Below are 22,052 nucleotides of genomic sequence, written 5' to 3' on the forward strand. Positions count from 1 at the left end.
GTTCCTCCATTTGACCTTCTGTCATCAAAAGTAATCTGCATTGTCTACCGACGCATGACTTGAGATGAATTATAATCAAGATTAATATAACTTTTTACTAACAAGGTCTTACGGCAAGAGGCGGTCCCCAGATTGTCTAGCCATCTCGTAGTATTACGAATGGAGCATCTAAGTAGCAGGATGTCCGCGTTCATTCATTTTATCACAAAATTATTTCTGCTGAAAGTGGCGGACCTCGCTCATTGGTCAAGATCTTACGAAAGTTGTGTAAGTGAAGCTTTGCGTGTGCTATTGAACAGAGTCAATGTTAGAGACTGCGAGGCAAAGATCCATGAATGCCTTCTATCATTGAAGTTCATGGCACGTCCAAGGTAGAACGGGAGATGTAAACCAATTGAACGCGTGGTAAACAGTAGAATAGTCGTGAGCTACCCTGTATGCTTACTTTGTTTAGAGAAGTTTTTCATGGCTCTGCATTTATGGTTGACTAGAAACGCCTTTATCATGTTCAGCCAATGTGTCTATATCCACGTACTTAGCTAAGTGTTTTAGCCATACGAGTCTATTGCTCCAAGGTATGCTTTTCATGCCCTCTAAGGAAAGTTCTTGAGAAAGAAAAATAAGATGAGTGGATCTCTAGGACATGCGATTGCAGACTAGTCTAAAAAGCGAATGCAAGCAGCAAGGACGGCGGAACGTGAGACGGAGTGGCGAGTCAGAGGCGCGGGCTTTTCTTTCTGGGCAGCAAAATGGATGAGACGTGACGGGTGAATGTGAGGGTTTATCGGTATCGTGACAAAGTGGCAGATTGAGAGGAGAGAGGAAGAATGAGAAACGGAGGAACCAAGAGGTACAGCATTGGCGTGAGACTCGCTCGCCGCTGAGCACGCTGCGATTGCAGACTAGTCCGTGAAGCTTTGAGCTTTGAGTATATAGGTAAAGATATTTGCCACTGATCTCCACATTCGGATCGATAGCTCAGTGGTAGAGCGAGAGATTGCAGATCTCTAGGTCACGCGTTCGATCCGCGTTCGGTCCTTTCTTTTTTGTAATATTTTCGCTATTTTATAATTTTAGTCCACTGATTTTATGCTTGTTTTTTTCCCAGATACTTTATTTTCATACTTGTTTAAGCTTTGTATCTTATATAGTCTTTTTTCCTATCTTTTTGAAGATATTAGATTAAAGAAGCTCCAAATGTCTCTAAGATAACATTTCTTATGCTTTCTACGTACCTATATAAGTAATTATTCCTCCACCCTAGTCAGTAACCTGGATCGATAGCTCAGTGGTAGAGCGAGAGATTGCAGATCTCTAGGTCACGCGTTCGATCCGCGTTCGGTCCTGAAATTTCTTTTTTGCTTTACTTCTTCTCTTGATCTATCTATCATTTCGCCTTTTATGGTTTGCGTTTTTTCTCTTCATTACAATGTCCCCAAGTCTACCTTCATTAGGATCCCCCGAACCCCCATTGAGAACACCAGCGTACAATAAAGCCAGAGTTATGTTCTAGTTCAATGTGTAATTTTCCTGACCCCGTCTCGTCTTTTACAGAGTAGATGCGTCATATGCTGGCCATCCGCGTCGTGTACAGCGGTAGGTGCCTTCATTTCCCTTTATTCCTCATCCGTGATTCCTTCATATGCCTTGATCCATGGATGTGACATCAATTCCGTCATGTTGCTCGTTTAGAAGCTTCAACGACACACATCTTGCGAACATAGCTTCCAAGTACTGAGAGATCCTTCTCGTTAAAGATCAAGTGTCTCCTTGTCGTAGCCGTTGGCGTATTGCTTTTGTATTTGCTCCTCAAGGGGCAAAAAGTATTCCGCGTCGGATGCTTTTTAAAGTCAGCTTGATTCTGAGCCGTAATATGCGAACTTACCGTCTGGTTTCTCCTCAAGAACGCCAGTTTCCAGGCCTTCTTGGATCCATTGCTCAGGAAGACCACCGAGCACCTTCTGAAACTGTGGTATCAACTCGCGATCATCCATAAAAGCCTCCAGTGGTGAGCGCCCGATCACAAGCTCATACGTCTTTAATTCGGTTAGCTGATGTACAAATTTAGCTTCTTAGTTCTTACCGTGCATCCAAGATTCCAGATGTCAACCGCTTCGGTTATTGGGCGCCGGAATACCAGTTCTGGCGGGTGAAAGGACATTGGTGTGTGAATCGACTTGGGCGGATTGGAGAGGAAGAATGCTGAACACAAGAACAGAATCAGATCTTTACTTATCTCGGTAAGTGAGGGAAGACAAACATTCGCCGAAATCGACAAGCTGGATCTCACCAAGAAGCTCGCCCTTGCCATACCCGTATTCTGCAGGCTCTACTAGGTAATCCGGAACCCCCTTCTCATTAGGTGACCCATCCTTCTTTGAAACCTTCCCTATTTGAGGGTCATCAATAGTGAGTGTTTTGTTGACATTCGAAAGCCGAAATAACACGTTGCCCATATGTATATCTAATATTCAAGGTTAATAGGAGAAGTAATGGGTTCAGCTTAAGTGTGGCCTACCTCCGTGTGCTACGCCACATACTCGGAGATAATCTACAGCAAGAAGGAGCTGCGAGGAAATCCGACGAGCGAGTCGACCTGTGAAACGGTAATTTGGTTGCCCCTCTGCAATTGAAGATGTCTTGGGACCGAGCAACTCGAGAACTATACAAAGATGGCGTCCATTGGGACCCTCATGATAGAACGAGCTGAGAAGGTGCGAAACATGTCTATGGCCTGGATGGGCAGGGTTGCCGTTTTGTTTGATAGCTTGCAGAATTTCCAACTCGTGATTGTGCTTGCGCGACTGCTCTGCGACTACGATTTTGATGGAAACATTCGTCTTGTTCCTGCTGGATATGTAAGCAAACATTAGTCTTGGAGGAACGATGTAAGTTACTCTTCGTCCCGAGCGAGCCAGACGGTGGAGTATGACCCAAACCCAAGCTTATTCAGAATTCGGTATCTCCCATCATCGAGTGTATCGCCGAGATGGACTGGATGATAGCCTCCGGGACCATAGCCAGACAATTCTTCTGCGGGCACGCCGATGCTGTATTGGAATTGATCAATCATTTTTGCGGTGATACTGAGATGAAGATGTGAAACCGACAGAATTGAAGTCGAAGGCTTGGAAAATTCACGACTGTATTGTTGTATAACGATAGTTTACAGCTTCGGGGGAATATGAAAGAGCTAATTTTGTGCACGTCTCATCCATGTTGAGGTAGCATTTGGCCAAGTTACATGGAGCAGGGACGGGATATGGCGGTCCGCCCCACCAGCACTCCCAACTCGTTCAAGCCGGAATGCTTGTCTAGCAAAAGCACGACTTGATCTCAACCTCTCCCATTCTGTCACCGTCGCTATCGCTGACATATGTGAATAGCAATAAGTGACTATAATGTCGAGAAACGAAAAGCGTCGTACCTCTAAAATTACTCTGGGTGCTAATGAATACAGTTGGATATTCCGAGAGGGGTAGTATTCTGCCGTACGTGTTCCCTTAACAGATTGAAACGTAGGTCTTTCCCTATGAAACAATTCTCTTGAGATCCTTCATGATCTCTTGACTGATTGTATTTAATAGTGAGGAGATTTGGATAGAATATATAGACTAAAAGTTCGATAATACGGTAGTACATGTAGCCTATAGCATATAGCATACAACGAAGAGAGCATTCTGCGTCAAACCCCAGCATGCGTTTCATAACTACCAACGTGGATAGCACACGTTCGGCGGTTGCGTATAGTTAATATACCACAATTCATCGTTGTCAAATTCCATATAAGTGCTATGGGTTATCTCGCTTGCCGGAATCTTCATCCAGTCCTCAGCATCAAGGGCATCACCAAACTCATCCGTTGCCTCCTCAGGCGCGAGACCATCTGCCCAACCCCGGACAATATTCACATGCCCTCCATGAAGATTAACACCAGCTTCACAAAGACAGCTCACCAGGCTTTCCTCGTCAACTTGGATAAAGTATGAGTGCATTGTACCCAGTCCAAAGGGATCAGCACCTATATCGAAGTCTGGGTGTTGCGTGTCGGTGCGTGCCAACTCCCTGAATCTACGCTTCAGCTCGCTCAGCGGTGCACCTTCAAGCTGAGAATCCTCGACCCAGACCAAATCGAGCTTCTCGGCGATGTCAGGGGCATCTGAATCTGCAATGTCCTTTCGAATCTTGCATTCAACAACGTTCTTGAACTTCTCCCAAGGGCCCTGGAGCTCTGGCTTGTAAGTGCATCGGTAGATGACCCAGCCCCATTTGATGTCTCCAGGTTCCAGTATCCACTGGATTTGGCGCGCGGGCGAGAGGTCATCCCATTCCATGCCAATTGATTTCGACTGCTTCTGCGGGTTGCTTAATACGAAAAATCGGTTGAATGTACTTGTTTTGGTTGGCAAGCAGGCTGTGAGAATCGCGCTGGGGCGATGCTTGAGACGCGACGGCTGCTGATAAAGGCTATAAGTGTGCTTCGTGCCTATACTTCTGAGTGCTCTCAGCGATTGAGCTTTTAGCCGTAGCTGATGCACTGATATAGAAGCCATATCACGCGTGTTTGCCCGGAAGCAATTTGCGATATTGACATCGATGAAAGAGGGAAGATGATTGAAGAAGTGGGGGACTGGCAGTGCCTAATCTGGGGCTACCTAATATAGTCTAGGTGGTACTTTGATGGATTTAATGCACACATCAAGTCAATACTATTTGAGAATTGCCTTAGGCACCACGATAGATTGCTGAGAGCAATATTGGAGGAGCCGTCGAGCTTCGGTAGCTCAGTGACGCTACGCACCGAATCACGTTTCTTCTCCTTCTTTTCCTTTTCTCACCCAATTTCTACCCCTCTTTCGTTCTGTTAGGATCTTCCTGTGCCGAAACCGAAAAATCAAAACGTTGTAATTTGTATTGCCTATTTGGTTTGGCGGGTGCCGAAACCGCATTCTTTTGAAGTATATGTAGACCGCGTATCACTCGCATCGCCTCATATTAGCGGCTTGACCACAGTGGAATGCAACAGATGCATGAGTTTTCTCCTACATTCAAGTCAAAGGGTAGAGTCTTGAAACGAACCTGGCTAGGCTAATGAAGCAGTTAGATACACATATGTAGGACTGCTGGATGAAAGCGGCGATATCCAAAATTCGACCAGGGATGTCAATCTCTGTAACGTTCCCCCTAAATAACTGCTCTCACTCTCTGATATAGCATGAGATAGGTATGGCAAGTGATATTGCACAGAGAGTTGCAAATACTAGGTTTTATCAGTGTCCGCTCCTCTCTGGATTGCCTTGTTGGGCGAACACTTGGCACTGTTTCTATCTTCTGGGAACATGAAGCCCAGGCATGCATTTACAAATGCACGGGCCGCAAGTTCTAGCAGAATCTCAATTGGTGTGGGCCGTGCGGCCCCTGCAATCATACTTTGAACATAGAGTACGCGTAGACCTTGTATCAATCTCCTTGAACTCTTCCATATCATCAACGCTATATACCTATACAAGTGCCTACATATACCTGAGCCAAAGCAAGCTGTTGCATATCTTGACCATAAAGCTTCAAGTTCTGGGAGCTCTGATATCCTGCCTCCTCATCCTCGCTGAGTAGCTTCTTCTATCGGTTCCAACTTGTGATCCATTCGAGCAACTACAACTGCTGCTCAATATACCCGCTCCCTCCTTTATCGCAAAGCCCAAGGTGAGAATTCGAATCCACGAAATGATTCTGTTTCCTGTACTGCTCGCAGCAATAATCCCAGTCTGCTATAGACAAGCCATGGCTGGAAAAGTTGTGACGACAGTCGTCCGAGTCGGCGATATATCGTACTATATGCACCCGCTAGCCCTTTCTGTGAGATCTTCTGTGCTTCTTAAACATGAATTAATGCTGATGATTTATAGAATGCTCAACGTGGCTTACTGGCATTCGACCGTGATACGCTTGCTGAAGCGTGCACCATGCTCACGATTTACGGTCAATTTCCCACCACGAGTGAGCTCCAGACCATTCTGGATGACTTCGAGACCAAGGATGACGTTTGGACGCGGGATTTCATTGGGACCATAGTCATCCAGACGCCCGAAATTGATCGCAAACTCACGGAGGACGAAATGAACATTGTTCGTAGCCTTGGGGCTAGCGACATACGTTTATTCCTCAATGGCGTGCCGGGAGCCCAGCTTCCTCAGGGTCCTTATTTTCTGCATTACGGCCAGCTTCACCAAGCCTACCGACTGTATCCAGATACTGCAGATGCTTTTATAGTTTCTACAATTCTAGATCATCTTGATGGGTGAGCCGGAAACCCTTGCCTTTTGGGCCTTAGCTAATCATGCTTGAAGCTTTCGATCTCTGGATGCTTCTGCGTACGGAGAACAATTTCCATCCGCCCTCACTGTCGCCGTACCCTCTCGTCTATACTATACCAAATCAAGTGAGAAGCCGTACGCGGGCCTGCGCATAGCCATAAAAGACATTATAGACTTGAAAGGGCTCAAGACAGGAGCGTCTTCGCGCGCGTACACCGAGCTCTATCCAGTAAAGGAAGAAAGCGCAAAAATAGTCAAGCAGCTTATCAATCTGGGCTTTGTGATTGTCGGAAAGCTAAAGACTACACAATTTGCAGACTCGGAATGGCCAACTAGTGATTGGGTCGACTACCACGGACCTTGGAATCCACGTGGAGACGGCTATCTTACGCCCAGTGGAAGCAGTTCTGGGAGTGCATCAGCCATTTCCACGTATACGTGGCTTGACATGTCCTTGGGCACAGACAGTGATATATACTACTACCGTCTATAAGCAGTTGCTAACGTTCTTTGCAGCCTTGGGGAGCATCAGATCGCCTTCGCCAGCTCAGGGGATTTTCGGAATGAGACCCACGCTTGGAGCCGCAAACACCACTGGTGTAGTCCCATACAGCTCGTATGTTTTCAACGGCTTCTTTTATGAATCAAATTTGTTGACAAGCCTATTACATAGCAATTGGGATACTGTCGGTGGATTTGCCCGTACGGCAGCCGAATTCAAGAGCCTCGCACAAGCTCTATACGGCTCAGCAGAGACTGAAGGAAAAATACACGAGGTATGCAATTTACTAATGACTTCTCACTGGATGCTAATACATTTACTGCGAATAGAAGCCGAACAAGCTAATCTGCTTGACTGACTACTGGCCTATTAATCATGAAGAAAGCCAGCGAGTCATGGAGAATTTTGTCATGCGTGTTGAAAACTTTCTCAGAGTAAATCGTACGAACATCAATCTCGCAGAGACGTGGAAAAGAACTCGCCCAGAAGGAACAGACGAATCCATTAGCAAATATTTCCATCACGCCTTCGACTGGTCGGCCAACCTTGACCAGTGGACAGGACTTCTCCAGCCTTTCATCACGGAATACACGGATAAGATGGGCAAGCCGCCCATTCTCAATCCACAGGTTCGATTCAAAGTGTAAGCAAGGTGGCGGGTATGAAGTTGGTCCATATATCTGACGTTCATACAGGGGCTATACACCGACGGTAACAGCATAGCAGAAGGCAGAGGGCGAGAGGCTTCTCAAAACCTACCACGACTGGTTCTATGAGCATATCATGCCGCCTGCAAGGGATGGCTACTCTAGCAGTATCATCGTTCTTCCCTGGACGAATGGCGAGCCTGACTACCGAGACAAGTATAAGAGCGGGCCACAAGAATTCACAGGCCAAGGGTTCTTTTTTTACAACGTCGGCCCTTATGCTCAATGTCCAGAGCTCATTATTCCTGGTGAGTAACAATCGCAATCTGTGCCCTGCAATTTTTAGACGATTCGATTCCCTTCAAAAACCCGTTACTCTTTTACTGACTTATGAAGTGTAGTCGGTACTACGCCATACACCTCGAAGTTCACGCAAAGGATCGAACAGCTTCCCGCCGCTGTTGGATTCATAGCTGCTAAAGGTAGCGACATCATGCTGTCTGATTTCGTCAGTAAACTCTTTGAGGATTCCTATACTATCGTTGAACAAGAGCAAGAGCAAGCCCCTCTTGTTTAGTGTACTTGCGAAGTTGGATGTCGCATATATGCTTAATAAATCATGGGACATCCCAATTGTTTCAATTGAGTGCAGTTCCAGAAATTGGCACTACTCACAATTTGTCTCAGACCAGGCAATGTTGCTCAAGCGACCTCCAGGACCGGGTAACACTTTGCGAGTATATGTAGATTAGGATCCCTCTCATGTCGCCGACAAGCGAGGCGCGCCAACTGGGAACAAAACATAAAAACTTACCATCACTTGACTTTAGATGTCAACTGAGGAGTCTTCTACGATTTTACTATGAAGGAGGCATGGTCGCCCAGAAAGCGAGAGATACGTAGGGTATTCTCATTGTGCGAGTGAGATAGAGCCTTCTAGTTGGAGCAATATGGAGAATCCTAGAATTTCCAAAGACATAGCTAAACGGCGCATGCACTGTGATTCAAATTATTACCATAGATATTACAAGTAGTATTGCGTTTAGAGTCTACGCGCCCACAGGTTTTATTACATGTCTCATGTGATGGAGAATATTAACTCTGTCCACATGCGGCAATGTCTCAGATTACACTTGATCAGCAATATTACTAAAGATGAATCGATGTAGTAGTAATAAAATTTGATGTGGACGACTAAGAATCTCATCCCAAAGTCTACGCTTGCAAAAGTCTTAGACAATGAGCATATGTGCAGGTCTATAAGTAATGAAGCATTGGCCATCGCTTTTTCACAGTTCAGATAAGCCAATTAGAAGATAAATTTATAAAGAGTGCTAGAAATGAAACGATTCAGTAAGAATTCTACTCGGTGATATAATCTCATATCTCCACTTACCTTGATATCGGACCTCGTAAGATAGCCATACTGGTTCCTTGGTAAGAACCGAAACTGACTCATGACTACCCATAGCGATATTACTCAGTCTATCTCACCTGCTCTCAGAAAGTAGCTGATCTGGCAAATTGTGACACAATATTATGTCATAATCTGTCTCATATCGTATTATTTCTCTCGACAAGCAGGCTATTTGGGCGCTTGTTTCTCGAGAAACTACGTAAGAAGAAGGTACACCATTAAGCCAGATGACTTATATAAGGGCCGGATCGTTCCGCTCTATGATCAACTCAATCTTACCTTGCTCATAACTCAAGGCTATCTTGACAAAGTCTTTTAATCTATATTTCTGCTGGTTTATTGTTCTTTTGACCCATCACCACTATGAAACTAACTGCCCTCCCGGCTCTAGTGGCTGGGCTGCTGCCCATAGCTGGAGCCGTGCCAGCTCAAAATACACAAGCAAAAGTTCAGGCTGGCCTTGTGAACGTCACAATCCCATCTGGTATCATTATCGGTTCGACAGATAATGGAGTGGAGTCATTCAGAGGCATCCCTTATGCGGATCCACCAACCGGCGACTTGCGCTTCAGACCACCAGTCAGACTTTCGAGACACCTTGGAGAGTTTGATGCCACCAAAAAACCTGTGGCATGTCATCAGGGACCCATCTACGGCCCATTTGCCGATACGCAAAATGCGGTAGCTACTCTTGCAGAAATTGGCGTTGCGAGCTCTGTTTTCAAGAACATCGCCGGTGATACGCCTGCTGAGTTTGACGAGGACTGTTTGATAATCAATGTTCAACGCCCCGAGGGCGTTAAAGCTGGTGCCAATCTTCCTGTACTATTCTGGATCTATGGTGGCGGTTTTGTGGGCGGGAGCACCCCTCCGTTTGATGGCAAAAACTTGATCGCGACTGGCGTGCAGCTCAATCAGTCGTTTATCTATGTATCAGTCAATTATCGTGTTGGCGGCTGGGGTTTTATGCCGGGCGAAGAGATCCATCGTGAAGGAAGTGGTAATGCAGGCCTGCGTGACCAACGAATGGGGCTTGAATGGGTCGCCGATAACATTGCAGAGTTTGGAGGCAACCCAAAGAGAGTCGTAATCTGGGGGGAGTCTGCTGGTGCCATTTCGGTGTTTGATCAGCTTGTTCTGTATGACGGCAATGCCACCTATAAGGGTAAAGAGCTTTTCCATGGTGCCATCATGAACTCTGGCACGGCTCTTCCAACTGATCCTTTGTATGGTCCTAAAGGAAAGGCCATCTATAAAGCAGTCATTGAGAAGGCTGGCTGCGAGGGCAAGCCTGAGGGTTCGCTGAAATGTCTTCGCGAATTGCACAACGACGACTTTGCCGCTGCAGCCAATTCGGTTCCCGGTATCTTTTCATACCCATCTCTTGCACTATCATATCTGCCGAGGCCAGATGACACCGTCTTGACAGACAGCCCGGATGCACTGGCGAAGAAAGGAAAGTTTCACAAAGTGCCGGTGATCATGGGCTCGCAAGAAGATGAAGGGACAGCCTTTAGCCTGTTCCAGATAAACATGGGCACGGATCAAAGAATTGTTCAATATCTCTCGAAATATTACTTTGGTGATGCTACTATCGAGCAGGTTAGCGAGTTTGTCGGCACGTACAGCAATGAAATTGCTGACGGAAGCCCGTTCCGCAGCAAACTTTTGACCGAGCTCTATCCAGGCAAGAGGAGGATTGCTGCCATTCTTGGCGACATGGTCTTTGATCTGATGCGGCGAATTACGCTGCGAATCATTGCTGAGCATCACCCAGAAGAACATTCGTGGTCCTATCTCTCCTCATACAACTACAACTTGGGCCTCAGTGCCGTTGGCACCACGCACGGGTCAGATATGCCTGTTTTCTTCAACGGCTCTAATAACAACCTCCCTACAATCAGTGGCCGGACATACTACCTCAATTTTCTCTACAACTTGGATCCCAATAACGGCAGCAGAGTAGATGTACATTGGCCCCAGTGGAAAGAGGGCCACCAGCTCCTGTGGTATAATAAGAACAACAACAGCCTCAGAAGTGATACTTATAGGGAGAGAAGTTACGAATTCATGTACGAGAACATCAATTCTCTACGCTTTTGATTACTCTATCCTAGCTGGAGAGCTACGGAGGACTCCACGCAATTGGACAGCATTATATCTTCTGGCCGGCCAACGTTTGTCACAATCCTACTCATTTAGCAGCCGTTTATTGGGGCTCGAAATCAAAGATGAGTAGTCTCAACAACGCGAGATGAGTTAGATGCGCGCAGACAGGCTGAGGTTGGTTATATATGTTCATTTCATCACACTCATTTAGACTATGCAGATAGTCAGTTAATATTACGATCAAACTTTACTTTACGCGCTGGTGATTCGATGCCAGATATTACTCTGACCATTCTGCCAAAGAAACAAAAGTCTGAATAGGGTTCCTCTTGTGAAATCTATAATGATATACTTAGGCAAACTGCTATCGGAAAAACTTCTTTCTCATGCGCCATTAAGGTGAGTTATCGTAAGCGTTGGCGAGTACACGTATTGCCGCTTTAGGACCACCGTGGAGCATCCATAAAGCGAGCAGATCCTATATCTCTCTCCCGCACTCCATCGGCAACGCCATCTGCAGATAATGGCTAACTTCATACTAACTTCATATCTTCCGAAGCCAATCAAAAGTTCGTCTCAGTAACCCCTGCTCTCTGCTGCCAGTATGATGTCTCCAAGTATATACTCTCTTCTACTCGCAATAGATGCCTAAATCGCCGAAACTACAGCACCACACAGTATCATACGACACTTACCTAGGTGATCAAAACATTATCTTTTGCAATTACCAAGGCCTTGTATAGTTTTTATCAAGACGACATGTCCTCTTCCACGGGAAAATTGTGCCCATGATTCGCCGCCACGCCAATTGCTGACGCCGCAAATTGAATTTACCGAGTCTATCCTCCGAGCTCATTCGCCGCGCTCATTCTCAGGCTTACGGCACGCCTACATGAACCCGGGGCTCCGGCATGGGGGGCCTTCCCTTTTGAGGGCTTCCCCTGTAAAACTGGCCAAATCTTGATGTTCCACCGCATATGGGCCTGGGCAACAAGAGATGACGTCCAGGGGGGCTGTATGAGTCGTAACATGGCTGTATGCATGGAAAATTGGAACGAGATAGTGCAAGCCAAAGCAAGCAGCCGATCCACATCCTATCGAAGAATATGACCTGTGAGGACATGCACCTATTCGCCGCCCCTTCGCCCCCAAGACGAAGATTTCGTTGCCGAGGTAAGGGCCGAGCGAGCACAATTCGCCCACAATCTATCATTGCTAGGCGCGAATAAGCTAAATAGAATATTATAGATTGCGCTTGTCTAGTGAAAAGACTGGTATATAAACAAAGTTCCGAAAATTGTATCCGATCGTAAGAAATGTGGCCTAGTTTCGCTCTACTACGTCTCAGCCGATAGCCGCTCATATAAGCGTAAAAATCTCGAATATTAAGATTAAAAATGACGCCAAGCTTTTTGACTAGTTTATGAACAAAAGAAAGAAATCATAGCGTCTCATCGGATCGATCAGACCGATTAGAGTGATGGCTCTCTGGAGCATTCGCCCGCACTCGAGTCTCGATATTCGACACCAGCCCTGTCTCGTCGTGACCTAGCTCGATGGCGTTGTCGTCAATGTTCTTATCTATTACCGAGCTATCGACGTGGTACGATCTCGTCAAGATGATTTCGCCGTGACCGCTGACGCTTGTTTGGCCGGGGTTCTTGAAGTATGAGGAGCCTCGAGCGCGTGAAACATAGAGCGTACTGACGGCGGGAAGACAGGCACATATCAAGCCGATACCAACCTCGGCGTTACTGGTTCAACAATTTGTTAATTATGACGTTCACAATCTTGGCTGCAAATCTAGAATGGATGGACTGTACCCAGATAAAATGACTTTGATAAAGACCATTGTCATGTTTGTAGACTTGGCCTCGTCAACAATCATCGCAAGGCGATAAATGCTAAAGCCTGTGGCAATTCCGCCAGCACACAACAGTCCTGCTACGCGGAATCGTTTTCGTCGAGGCAGCTGGAGGGACCAGGTAAGGGGTGTTGGTAATAACAAGATTGCCAAGTCGCTGATTACGCTGATGATGGAGTCGGCTGTGACGATAGCGCTCTGGTCCAAACATTTGCTGGCATCGCCCTCCCAATATGCGTGAATCGGCCAGCAGATGAAGATCTTGATGAAGAAGCCGGAGACGTAATACGCGACGATCATGCCGATAAAGATGTAGATTCCGATAAGCGTTCGGCGGTGGACAGATCCAAAGACTCGGATGATGATGATAAGCAGGGCCAGTTTGACAGTCATGGCCATCGGGGCGTAGAAGATCGTGGCCGCATAACAAGACTTTCGAGAAGTTGTTAGAATTACTATAAAAGGGGCTGAGGAGAAGAGTGTTCAAAGATGGCTCTTACCTTGAAGTATAACTGAGCTTGCTCCTTGGAGACTTCCCACATGTTGAGACCTCCGCCATGTGCACCAGCTAAATCATTATGAGCGGTCGTGTTGCGAAGTGTTGTTAAGAGTCAAGCATCAAAGATCAAACTTACCAAAGCACGCGGTGATGCAGTACCCTATCATGAGTATCTAATTCGCGTATTAGTATTTTTGCTCCACCATATTCCATCTTCGAAGATTCATCAGGTTGCATACATAAGCCGCGTACGTTGCATCTGTTTTCTCAAGTCAGCTTCTCCTGGTACGTGGACCCCTTTGATACGCATCAACCCACAGTCATCTGCCGTAAACCCTCCTCCCAGCAACCTGGTTTTTGCGTAAAATCGTATCCCAACGAAGATGGAGACAAAGGTTATTGTCAGTGCCTGAGTGACATAATTCACAGTCCTCAGCACATCTTGCGGGTGAGCAAGATCAGGGATAACGCCTTCGGGCGGCGGAGCAGCACCGGGAAAGCTCATGATGGGCAAAACTTCATGATTATGCAAACTCGCAGGACAGGTCCAGAAATGCCGAAGGCAAAAGGAGCGAGTGCCGGTAGTTTAAATGAATACACTAACTTGCGCAGGAGTGAAAATCAGAACATAAGAGAGCCAACAGAGCTAAGCCAGATGTAACTGGATTCATTTGAACCAGGAAGACTTGAAGAAGAAAAAGAAATGGACAAACATCCCTGTCCATGCTGCTCTCCGCTACCGGTTACACCAGATTCTATCCACTTCCCTTACAACCTGTCAGCCTCAGACACTTGCGCATTGTATTGGGTCCTCTGGATATGTCGTTTGGCTGAACACCCAGTTGACGAACATGACAACCAAAGTGGGACCGGGCTAGGGACCCGAGCCGTGGTGGATCGGCCTGCCAACGCCAGATAAATTAGGACAAGCATGGCGCTGAAGAAATGTCAGACAGGGGTGGCAACGGTGAAGACAGAGGCCCCGTGCGAATCGGAAAACGAAGTTAGACTCCCGGGAGGCAAAAGGCTACAGTATCAACCAACGGCACAACTAGGCGAAGCAACTGGTGTATACTAGTCATGGACCCTGCGAATGACATGATCTTCAGCCGGAACCTTTCGGTTACGCGATATCCAGCACGAGGCATCTCGACAAAAGGTCTCTTACAGGGTTCCAGCATGTGAAATAGCTGGGGGAGCAGGCCCGGGGGCGAATGGACGAACTGACCCAAGTCACACCGCAACGCCATCATGGAGAAGGACATGGTCTACAATGGCTGCCATGAAGATCGTTTGCTCATTGGAAAACCGATCGTGTACTTTGGGAAAGGCACCGACCTGCGATGCTACCGCTGTGGAGTCTATTAGTGGAGTGCGCTGCAACAAATTTCTCTCAAATCCATGTCAGAAGTCTAGCTATGCTCTTTTGGAGATTCAGCCGTCGGCTTCTGACAAGTTCAAAGGGGCCATCAATGCAGTTGGCTGTTAGTTTTGTTATTTGCGCAGCTTAGGGTTGCGAAGACTTCCAGGGGCCCTCTCTTCTTTTGAACTATGAGCGTCGCCCTCCTTTTTCACTTTGGCACGGCCGCCCCGAGTCATTTTGTTGAACAGATAGCTGCGTAACTCGTATTTATTTTGAGTAATGTTATCTGTCTTACTTGATTCTTCTCTGTCCAAGTAAACTGGTAAACTGTGCAAAGCGCTCATCACACACCATAGCCAAAAATGGGTTCTCAAATCAACGTTGGAAAGGAATCGCAGCTATTCGAGCCGCTTGTGATTGCAAATGGGAAAATCACCCTCAAGCATCGAGTTATCCTTGCCCCCTTGACGAGGAACCGCGGAACGCCTCTTCATACTTCGACGCCTGAGAATCCAAATCGTATCTGGGTTCCCAACGATCTCATTGCAGATTATTATGCACAACGGGCAACGGATGGGGGGCTTCTCATTAGTGAAGGCATTCCGCCGTCACTGGAAGTATGTCATCCCTTGGATACCACATATAGTGGCGTTGCGTATAAACAAAAGACAGGGTAGTATTGACATTAAACTCTTTAGGGAAATGCCATGCCTGGAGTCCCGGGAATCTTTCTGGAAGAGCAGGCCAAAGGGTGGAAGAAGGTTGTCGATGCAGTTCACGCCAAAGGAGCTTACATTTATGCACAGCTTTGGCATTCCGGCCGCGCCAACATCCCGCAGCTAACAGGGACCCCAATTGTAGCGCCGTCGAGCATTCCATGGGATGATGCAAACGAGTGCTTTATGTATCCTGCACCTGATGGAACTCCCGTCAAGTACAGCGACCAACTACCGCTTGAGCTTACAGTGGACCACATTAAGAAGACCATCAAAGATTATTGCGCTGCTGCAAAGACAGCCATGGAAATTGGCTTTGATGGCGTGGAGCTTCACGGAGGCAACGGATACTTGCCGGAGCAGTTCTTGAGCTCTAACATTAATAAGCGAACAGATGAATATGGTGGAACGCCTGAGAAGCGTTGCAAGTTCGTCCTTGACCTGATGGCTGAGTTGGCTGCGGCTATAGGAGAAGATAACTTGGCTATCCGACTCAGTCCCTTTGGCCTATTTAACCAGGCCCGCAGTGAGCAGCGTCTTGAGACTTGGGGTCACTTATGTCGTGAGCTGAAGAAGAGCCATCCCGGGCTCTCCTACGTTAGCTTCATTGAGCCGCGATATGAGCAGATCTTTTCTGAAGCCGAGAAGCAAAAGTTCTTGGATTCTTGGGGACTTGCAAAGGTCGATCTGTCCATGTTCCGCGACATCTGGGGAGAAACGCCTTTCTTCTCTGCTGGCGGCTTTGACCATATCAATTCGTGGGGGGTTATTGAGAGCGGCAGGTATGATGCTTTACTTTACGGAAGATACTTCATCAGCAACCCGGATCTGGTGGAGAGGCTGCGGAATGGCTGGCCGCTGGCTCAGTATGATAGGTCTCGCTTCTACGGGCCCTTTGAGGACCCGACAATCGGCTTTACGGACTATCCGGCCTACAGCATGAAGAACTGATCAATTGCCTGAAGCTGAAGGAGTAAGGATGATAACAATGTTGTTGGCCGAGGGTGTAATCTCTATTTGGGGTCAATTATAAGTGTTTCATAGCAACAGAAGTAGGAACGATTATACCTTCAGTGTTTGCAGAACTGCCGTGATCAAATCCAGTGGGAGGATTCTCGCGAGTCAGGGCGCACGACAGCGCCATCACATGCGCTTACGTCGCCGATTGAGCATACTCGTCTACAAGAAAGCGGTAACGGATCGTCATCAACCTAAATTATGGACTTTGCCGAGCCTTTTGCCCGCCAAGAGTCTTCGGCTATCGCTACCAATTTTCGGGCCATGAGAGAGTGATCTACACATCGCCAAGCTCGTATTGAAATTGAAACACCGGGCTACAGCCACCAACGGAGTCAGCGGGAGCTTCTAGCGGTTGCCGGGCCCACATGAAATCAACTGACAAGCAAGGATAGCAGTACCCTTGTTCACAGCTTGAAGTACGCGATTCATACCACGGTTGCACGGGCTCATCCTTACGCAATCGCGTGCGGTGTTTGTGAAGCCGTTCCGGGGAAGCTAATAGGTCGGGCCTCTTCCAGGTATCTGAATGAAGGCGCACGATTTCATTTTGATAAACAAACCTATTCGCCTGTATACTTGATGCAATGGCCCTGTACCGTGTTACGTGCTTGATGTATGTACGGGTAGGTGCTTCGTATGTGCTCCATAATGTAAATCATTCATGCGCACAGACGTCAATCCCCATGATTGCCCCCTCGTGGGAAACTGGGTAATAGATGGCGACGCGATGCAGATATGGAGCAATGGCAGGTTGAGTGGCCAAGGATAGTTGCCCCAGTATCCGCACTGCATTCTTCGCCATATGTCGATACACTTTATCTGTGCTTGTTGAATCTAAGATGGCAAGATAGACGAGAGACAAGGTAAACGGACAGATATGGTTTGACACGACGCCATGGATGGAGACGTCGGATCACTTCGGAGGCGCCGATGGACAAAAGGAGAGTAAACAGAAGGCTCTCCGTTTATTGTTCTGGGTGTCATTATACTATTTTTGCCCGTACTCTAAAACAGGTAGCATTCACGGCATTATATCGACATATTAGTAAAGGGTTAAGTGTTCAATTCTTCTCTATTAACAATAAGTGCCTCAAATCGGAAGTAACAGACGCTTCATGTTCCAGGAACAGAGCCTCATTGCGCTGAGCGGTTTGACAGTATCCTAATTCGTTACCATTGCCAATCGGATCCATTTCGCTCTTTGCTTATACAGCTATCTTGTCAGCCCTGATGATGTCTGTCATCTGCCACCTTTAGTAAACGCCGCCAGTGATATTTTGAGGGACGCTGATACCCTCCCAAATGTCACTTAGCCAGTCAAGTGTGACCTGTGCAACCTGTGCTTCTGCTCCGAGCTGGCAATGCTCACCAGCGCCCAAGTCTGTCTTGAACAAATTGTAAGTGGCTTTCTTTCCGAGAAACTGCATCATCTCTTCGGCCTGCCCCGGTGCCGAGCTGTCATTCTCTCCTTCGCCCACGAGCACCGGACAATGAATACCGTTAGCCACGGTTTGGTCAACTTTAAATTCTCGCAGCTTTGTCAACCATTCGTAGGGACTTGGAGTTTTAAAAACCCACAATGACTGGGCAATCAACCATCGTAGCTCAGTTGGGATAGACGTATTGTCAATAAAGGAGAGCATCAATGCGTCAAACTCTGTCTTATTGCCACTTTCGAAAAGCGAATTAATTTGCGGTGGAAACTGGCTTTGGAGTGCGCCAAAAAAATCAGTAAGTCCGTCAATTGCTATAACAGCGGACAGACGGTGTTCACGAGAGGCGGCAAGCGGTGCCAATGTCCCACCAAACGAGACCCCAATAAGGGCCATTTGGTCCGTATCAACGTCATGACGCTCTGACAAATAGTCAACAACAGGAGTGACAACTTCCCACCAGTCATGAATGAATCCCAGTCCTTGCTGCCGGCGAACGGTTGGCTGGCCTGGGCCTTCGTATGTTATGAAGTTCCAGCCGCGGTCAAGTATTTCTCGACCAATTGAGTGGTACAGCTCTTCTTGTGAGCCGTCGTATCCACTACCTACAATTACTGTAGGACGCTTTGTGGAATTGGAAGGATTCTGTTCATGGTTGCTGCGTGTATCTACTGAACTTTGGGCAGAGTAGAAGACGGCAGGTATAGTGAAGTTTGTGGCTGAGATATTCACTCGCTCGGCTGGGACTGGAAGCAGAGAGATGGCTTTGTCAAAGTCTCCCAATGCAGCATCCCAGACTGAATAAATCCGTGGATCGCTTATGTTGGCGTATAGGAAAGTGGTAGCAGCACGGTAGTAGGTGGCAGATCGAAAGTATGCTTCGCGAGCTGATACAGGAAAGCGCTTGGCATTGATGGCTTCTGCTTTGTCATGTATCCAATTCGCGAGAAATATGAACTCTCTGTACCAGCTGTCGAAGTCTCCGGGAATGATCTGACTAGCAGCTCGAAGAACTTCACCAGTGTTTGCTCCGAAATTGTTGGAAAGAGACAGTGTAGCTTCCAGCATAAATGCGAACTCGGTGTCATTGCTTAAGGGGAATATGGCAGATCCGTTGGAACTGACTTGAGCGGCCTATATCCATGTCAGTATGTTTTACGAGCATTGGGATGATGTAACTTACAACGCCCATAGCCAAGGTTCCGGCGGTCAAGATAATGTTCGAGTATTTCATGCTGCTTGTTTGTCCTTTTGATGAATGTCAAAACAAATTAGTTGATTGAATGTCGCCTTTTATGTATCATTTTCTCCTGCATGGCAGCTCGAATCAATATCTCCTTTTAAACTAGTTCGGTCTGTTCAGAGCGACAGAATACAAGGCGATTACGACGACAGGATGTACGCGGCCAGGTAGCTACAACTTGTGTCTCTTTAGTACCTTATACATAATGACTCTATTTTTCGTCCCGAAAGCTTGTATCGAAGCTTTATTTGCCTGCGTCCGGATTCATCTTAACAACAAGACTTGCAGCTCGCATAGGATCCGCGATCAATCCCATTCTTTACAAGGCTTAGTATAGTTGGGGGGATACCTATGACGAATACTTGTTTGATCCAAAAGCGATAAATGAAGTCGTATTCCAACTAGGATAGGGGTGAAGAAACGCCAAAATTTGCAAGGGAGAGCGGCACTTACACAGCCTCTTCACCGATAGATAGATAGAGTTGATGTGACTTCGGCGTTGCGTAGAGGATGTCATAATAATTCAGTTGTGCAATATCATCATCGGGTTTATCTATCTCATATGCTACTTTGAACACACTGTCTTATTGTACATAGTAAAAAGTTTATTTTCCTGTAAATGTATGATGGAGAGTCCAAATAGTTATGATCACAGCTATCCAAAGTAGATGAGAGTTGCGACAACCCAATACAAAGTTTTGGGGCCCCACTTGGCTACCTATTTTTGAACCTACCTAGATGGGAAAGTCTTTCGAGCTGAGTGTTTCCAAGTCTAAGCGTCGAGAATTAGGCCCAAGAAACGGTGCACAGATCCTTCAATAGGGCTCGGTTGAGCTGTCTAAGTGTACACGTATTCTAGGCATATTTTCCTTCGAATTTGCTTGCTGTTTCCGCTTTTGCTTCGCTAATGCTACTCCTTAAAAAGTAAGCTTGTTGTTCAACAGCCGCCCTACTAACGGCAGTGCCGTGGCGGATTTGTCTCATCCTGCCTATCCCGAATTGGACGAAAGCGAGAGCGAGAGCGAGCATTGGGCTGTACAAGGCAGAAATGTATCGTGACCGCCAGTTTCACTGACTATTCCATGAACATCACTTGGCGTAATTGAATAACAATAAGTCACGGTCAATCAGTTGTTGCGATGCACATTTCTGGGGGTAAGTGCAACGGATTCATGGGTTAATGGATGCACTATTCCTTCTTCCTACTTAGTATTCCTTTCGGCATGGACTTGAGGTCTTAGAAAGTTGAGTTTCTCCAATCGCCTATGCCACCCTCAGCAATGCAGACTATTCTGGTGTAAATAGCAAGCAATTTCAGTACTACATATCTTTGGACGTCCTCTGTCGCAACACTACATGTAGTCATCTAACACATTGGATCGGAAACACAACTAGCAGCCTATCGCCGACACAGGCCAGTACAGTAACAGAATCCCATACTTGATGTATGTCAGAAGGAAATGATTGAGGTTCTTCTTGGAAATGAAGATAACAGAGGCGTCCGATAGTTGGCTTAGCAGGCGTAGGGCCATATCTTCAAGACCCCACAAACGCCTAATAAGAATCTCTACTGGAAGATCTACCCGAATTAGCGCTCAGTTGCGTCAGCCGTCAAATCTGTGGACAGTTTCTGAATCAATTTTTGTTCTATTTCCAATTACTCTAGGAATAATCGCTGTGATATGCTAAAGCCTGCTCTATTGCTAGTATGACGCCGCCAGAAGACCTTGCATGGGAGAGATTGTATGTGACTTCCTTGTTCTTTACCGCTAGGCGTATAATAGTCATAACTAACGATGGGTTACATGTGCGGAAACCCTAAAGTACATGCACTACAGACAGCGGCATTGTGTTCTGGTTAGGCCGGCATTGGGATCAATCCATCTGTCAGCCTTAGGAGCTGTAATGCCTGAACAAACAAGCAAATCGTCGCCTTCGCATCGCTTAGCCGCCACCTTCTTACGTTGCCTGTCAGGGGCTTTTGGCTGAGCCCCTGCACTGCTATCTCCGTGCTATGCCATTTTGGGACATCCATTCGACGACTCCAAGATTCAGGATCTCAGCAGCTCTTTCAAGGCAAATACAGGTATTCTTTTTTCCAAAGGATCTGAAGCGCCTGTGCTTTTACTGTTGTTGAAACGACTATGAATTATAAAAGAGGCCTCCATTACCTGGTGCAATTGCCACTAGTGGTGCGTTGTTCATTCATCTGACATTTCTATCTTTATAATACGCGTGTTGAACCATTCTCTATCTCGTTTTGTGGAGGTTGTTATTGATACACTAATCCTATTTTTGCCTTCACTCATTCTATTCTACGGATAGTAGCATATTACCCTTCAATATGGGCTCGAAGAACCACACATGCCCGTCGCATGATCTCTCTGAAGGTAAGTCTTACAGCATACCATGAGTACATAGCCAGATGTACGCAACTAACCTCCCGACTGCAGATGCCACTGAAGCAATTTTCGGGACCATCACGTTCTTTCAATTTGATAAGATCTTATCTGGGAGCTGTATGGCATTTGCGTGCATCGTAATCTTTATTCATCTATTCAGCCACGCCAACCGACTTAGCAACCCCAGCGAACAAGTGAAGTATATTCTGCTCTTTTCCTGTCTCGTAGGCCTGTGAAAACTAACTATTTGTCTTGCAGGATCATGAGAATCAGTCTCCTAGTTCCTTTCTATTCCTTTTTTTGCTTCTTGTCAATATGCTTCCCTACGGCGAATGTTTACCTCGAGCCGTGGCTTGAGGTCTTTCAGGCAAACTCATTATGTGCCTTCTTCCTTCTCATGTGTGACTTTATATCACCCAGTTCCGAGAAACGAAGCGATTTTTTTGCGAAAATGACAATCCTGGATAAAAAATCGCAGGCTGGGAAAGTCGGTGGATTGTCTTGGTTTCGAGTAAGTCAGAAT

The 22,052-nt window shown here is 46.7% G+C and overlaps 8 protein-coding genes across 8 annotated transcripts; 4 read left to right on the plus strand and 4 right to left on the minus strand.

Moving 5' to 3' along the window:
- Positions 1 to 1,751: 1,751 nt before the first annotated feature.
- On the minus strand, positions 1,752 to 3,073 carry TGAM01_v202966 (CMGC/SRPK protein kinase; the record flags this gene model as incomplete). Its single annotated transcript, XM_018800455.1, has 6 exons — positions 1,752 to 1,840; positions 1,886 to 2,036; positions 2,084 to 2,202; positions 2,261 to 2,464; positions 2,519 to 2,847; positions 2,898 to 3,073. 6 exons carry the CDS (start codon positions 3,071 to 3,073, stop codon positions 1,752 to 1,754), a joined length of 1,068 nt encoding a protein of 355 aa, XP_018666597.1.
- Positions 3,074 to 3,710: 637 nt separating this feature from the next.
- TGAM01_v202967 (hypothetical protein) lies at positions 3,711 to 4,334 on the minus strand (the record flags this gene model as incomplete). The annotated part of the gene is made up of 1 exon (XM_018800454.1): positions 3,711 to 4,334. The coding sequence occupies one exon, from the start codon at positions 4,332 to 4,334 to the stop codon at positions 3,711 to 3,713; it is 624 nt and encodes a 207-aa protein (XP_018666596.1).
- A 1,390-nt stretch (positions 4,335 to 5,724) lies between these two features.
- Positions 5,725 to 6,650, plus strand: TGAM01_v202968 (hypothetical protein; the record flags this gene model as incomplete). Its single annotated transcript, XM_024549100.1, has 4 exons — positions 5,725 to 5,856; positions 5,907 to 6,298; positions 6,348 to 6,524; positions 6,632 to 6,650. The coding sequence occupies 4 exons, from the start codon at positions 5,725 to 5,727 to the stop codon at positions 6,648 to 6,650; spliced, it is 720 nt and encodes a 239-aa protein (XP_024406215.1).
- Positions 6,651 to 6,877: 227 nt separating this feature from the next.
- Positions 6,878 to 7,539, plus strand: TGAM01_v202969 (hypothetical protein; the record flags this gene model as incomplete). Its single annotated transcript, XM_024549101.1, has 4 exons — positions 6,878 to 6,930; positions 6,988 to 7,090; positions 7,146 to 7,459; positions 7,512 to 7,539. The coding sequence occupies 4 exons, from the start codon at positions 6,878 to 6,880 to the stop codon at positions 7,537 to 7,539; spliced, it is 498 nt and encodes a 165-aa protein (XP_024406216.1).
- Positions 7,540 to 9,243: 1,704 nt separating this feature from the next.
- TGAM01_v202970 (hypothetical protein) lies at positions 9,244 to 10,983 on the plus strand (the record flags this gene model as incomplete). The annotated part of the gene is made up of 1 exon (XM_018800452.1): positions 9,244 to 10,983. One exon carries the CDS (start codon positions 9,244 to 9,246, stop codon positions 10,981 to 10,983), a length of 1,740 nt encoding a protein of 579 aa, XP_018666594.1.
- Positions 10,984 to 12,430: 1,447 nt separating this feature from the next.
- Positions 12,431 to 13,857, minus strand: TGAM01_v202971 (integral membrane protein; the record flags this gene model as incomplete). The annotated part of the gene is made up of 6 exons (XM_018800451.1): positions 12,431 to 12,743; positions 12,813 to 13,285; positions 13,354 to 13,421; positions 13,489 to 13,525; positions 13,592 to 13,611; positions 13,671 to 13,857. 6 exons carry the CDS (start codon positions 13,855 to 13,857, stop codon positions 12,431 to 12,433), a joined length of 1,098 nt encoding a protein of 365 aa, XP_018666593.1.
- A 1,220-nt stretch (positions 13,858 to 15,077) lies between these two features.
- TGAM01_v202972 (hypothetical protein) lies at positions 15,078 to 16,382 on the plus strand (the record flags this gene model as incomplete). The annotated part of the gene is made up of 2 exons (XM_018800450.1): positions 15,078 to 15,332; positions 15,414 to 16,382. The coding sequence occupies 2 exons, from the start codon at positions 15,078 to 15,080 to the stop codon at positions 16,380 to 16,382; spliced, it is 1,224 nt and encodes a 407-aa protein (XP_018666592.1).
- Positions 16,383 to 17,704: 1,322 nt separating this feature from the next.
- On the minus strand, positions 17,705 to 19,118 carry TGAM01_v202973 (hypothetical protein; the record flags this gene model as incomplete). The annotated part of the gene is made up of 2 exons (XM_018800449.1): positions 17,705 to 19,018; positions 19,068 to 19,118. 2 exons carry the CDS (start codon positions 19,116 to 19,118, stop codon positions 17,705 to 17,707), a joined length of 1,365 nt encoding a protein of 454 aa, XP_018666591.1.
- Between the last annotated feature and the right edge of the window lie 2,934 nt (positions 19,119 to 22,052).

Source organism: Trichoderma gamsii (assembly GCF_001481775.2).
Source record: "Trichoderma gamsii strain T6085 chromosome Unknown Scaffold_7.2, whole genome shotgun sequence".
Taxonomy (NCBI): Eukaryota; Fungi; Ascomycota; class Sordariomycetes; order Hypocreales; family Hypocreaceae; genus Trichoderma; species Trichoderma gamsii.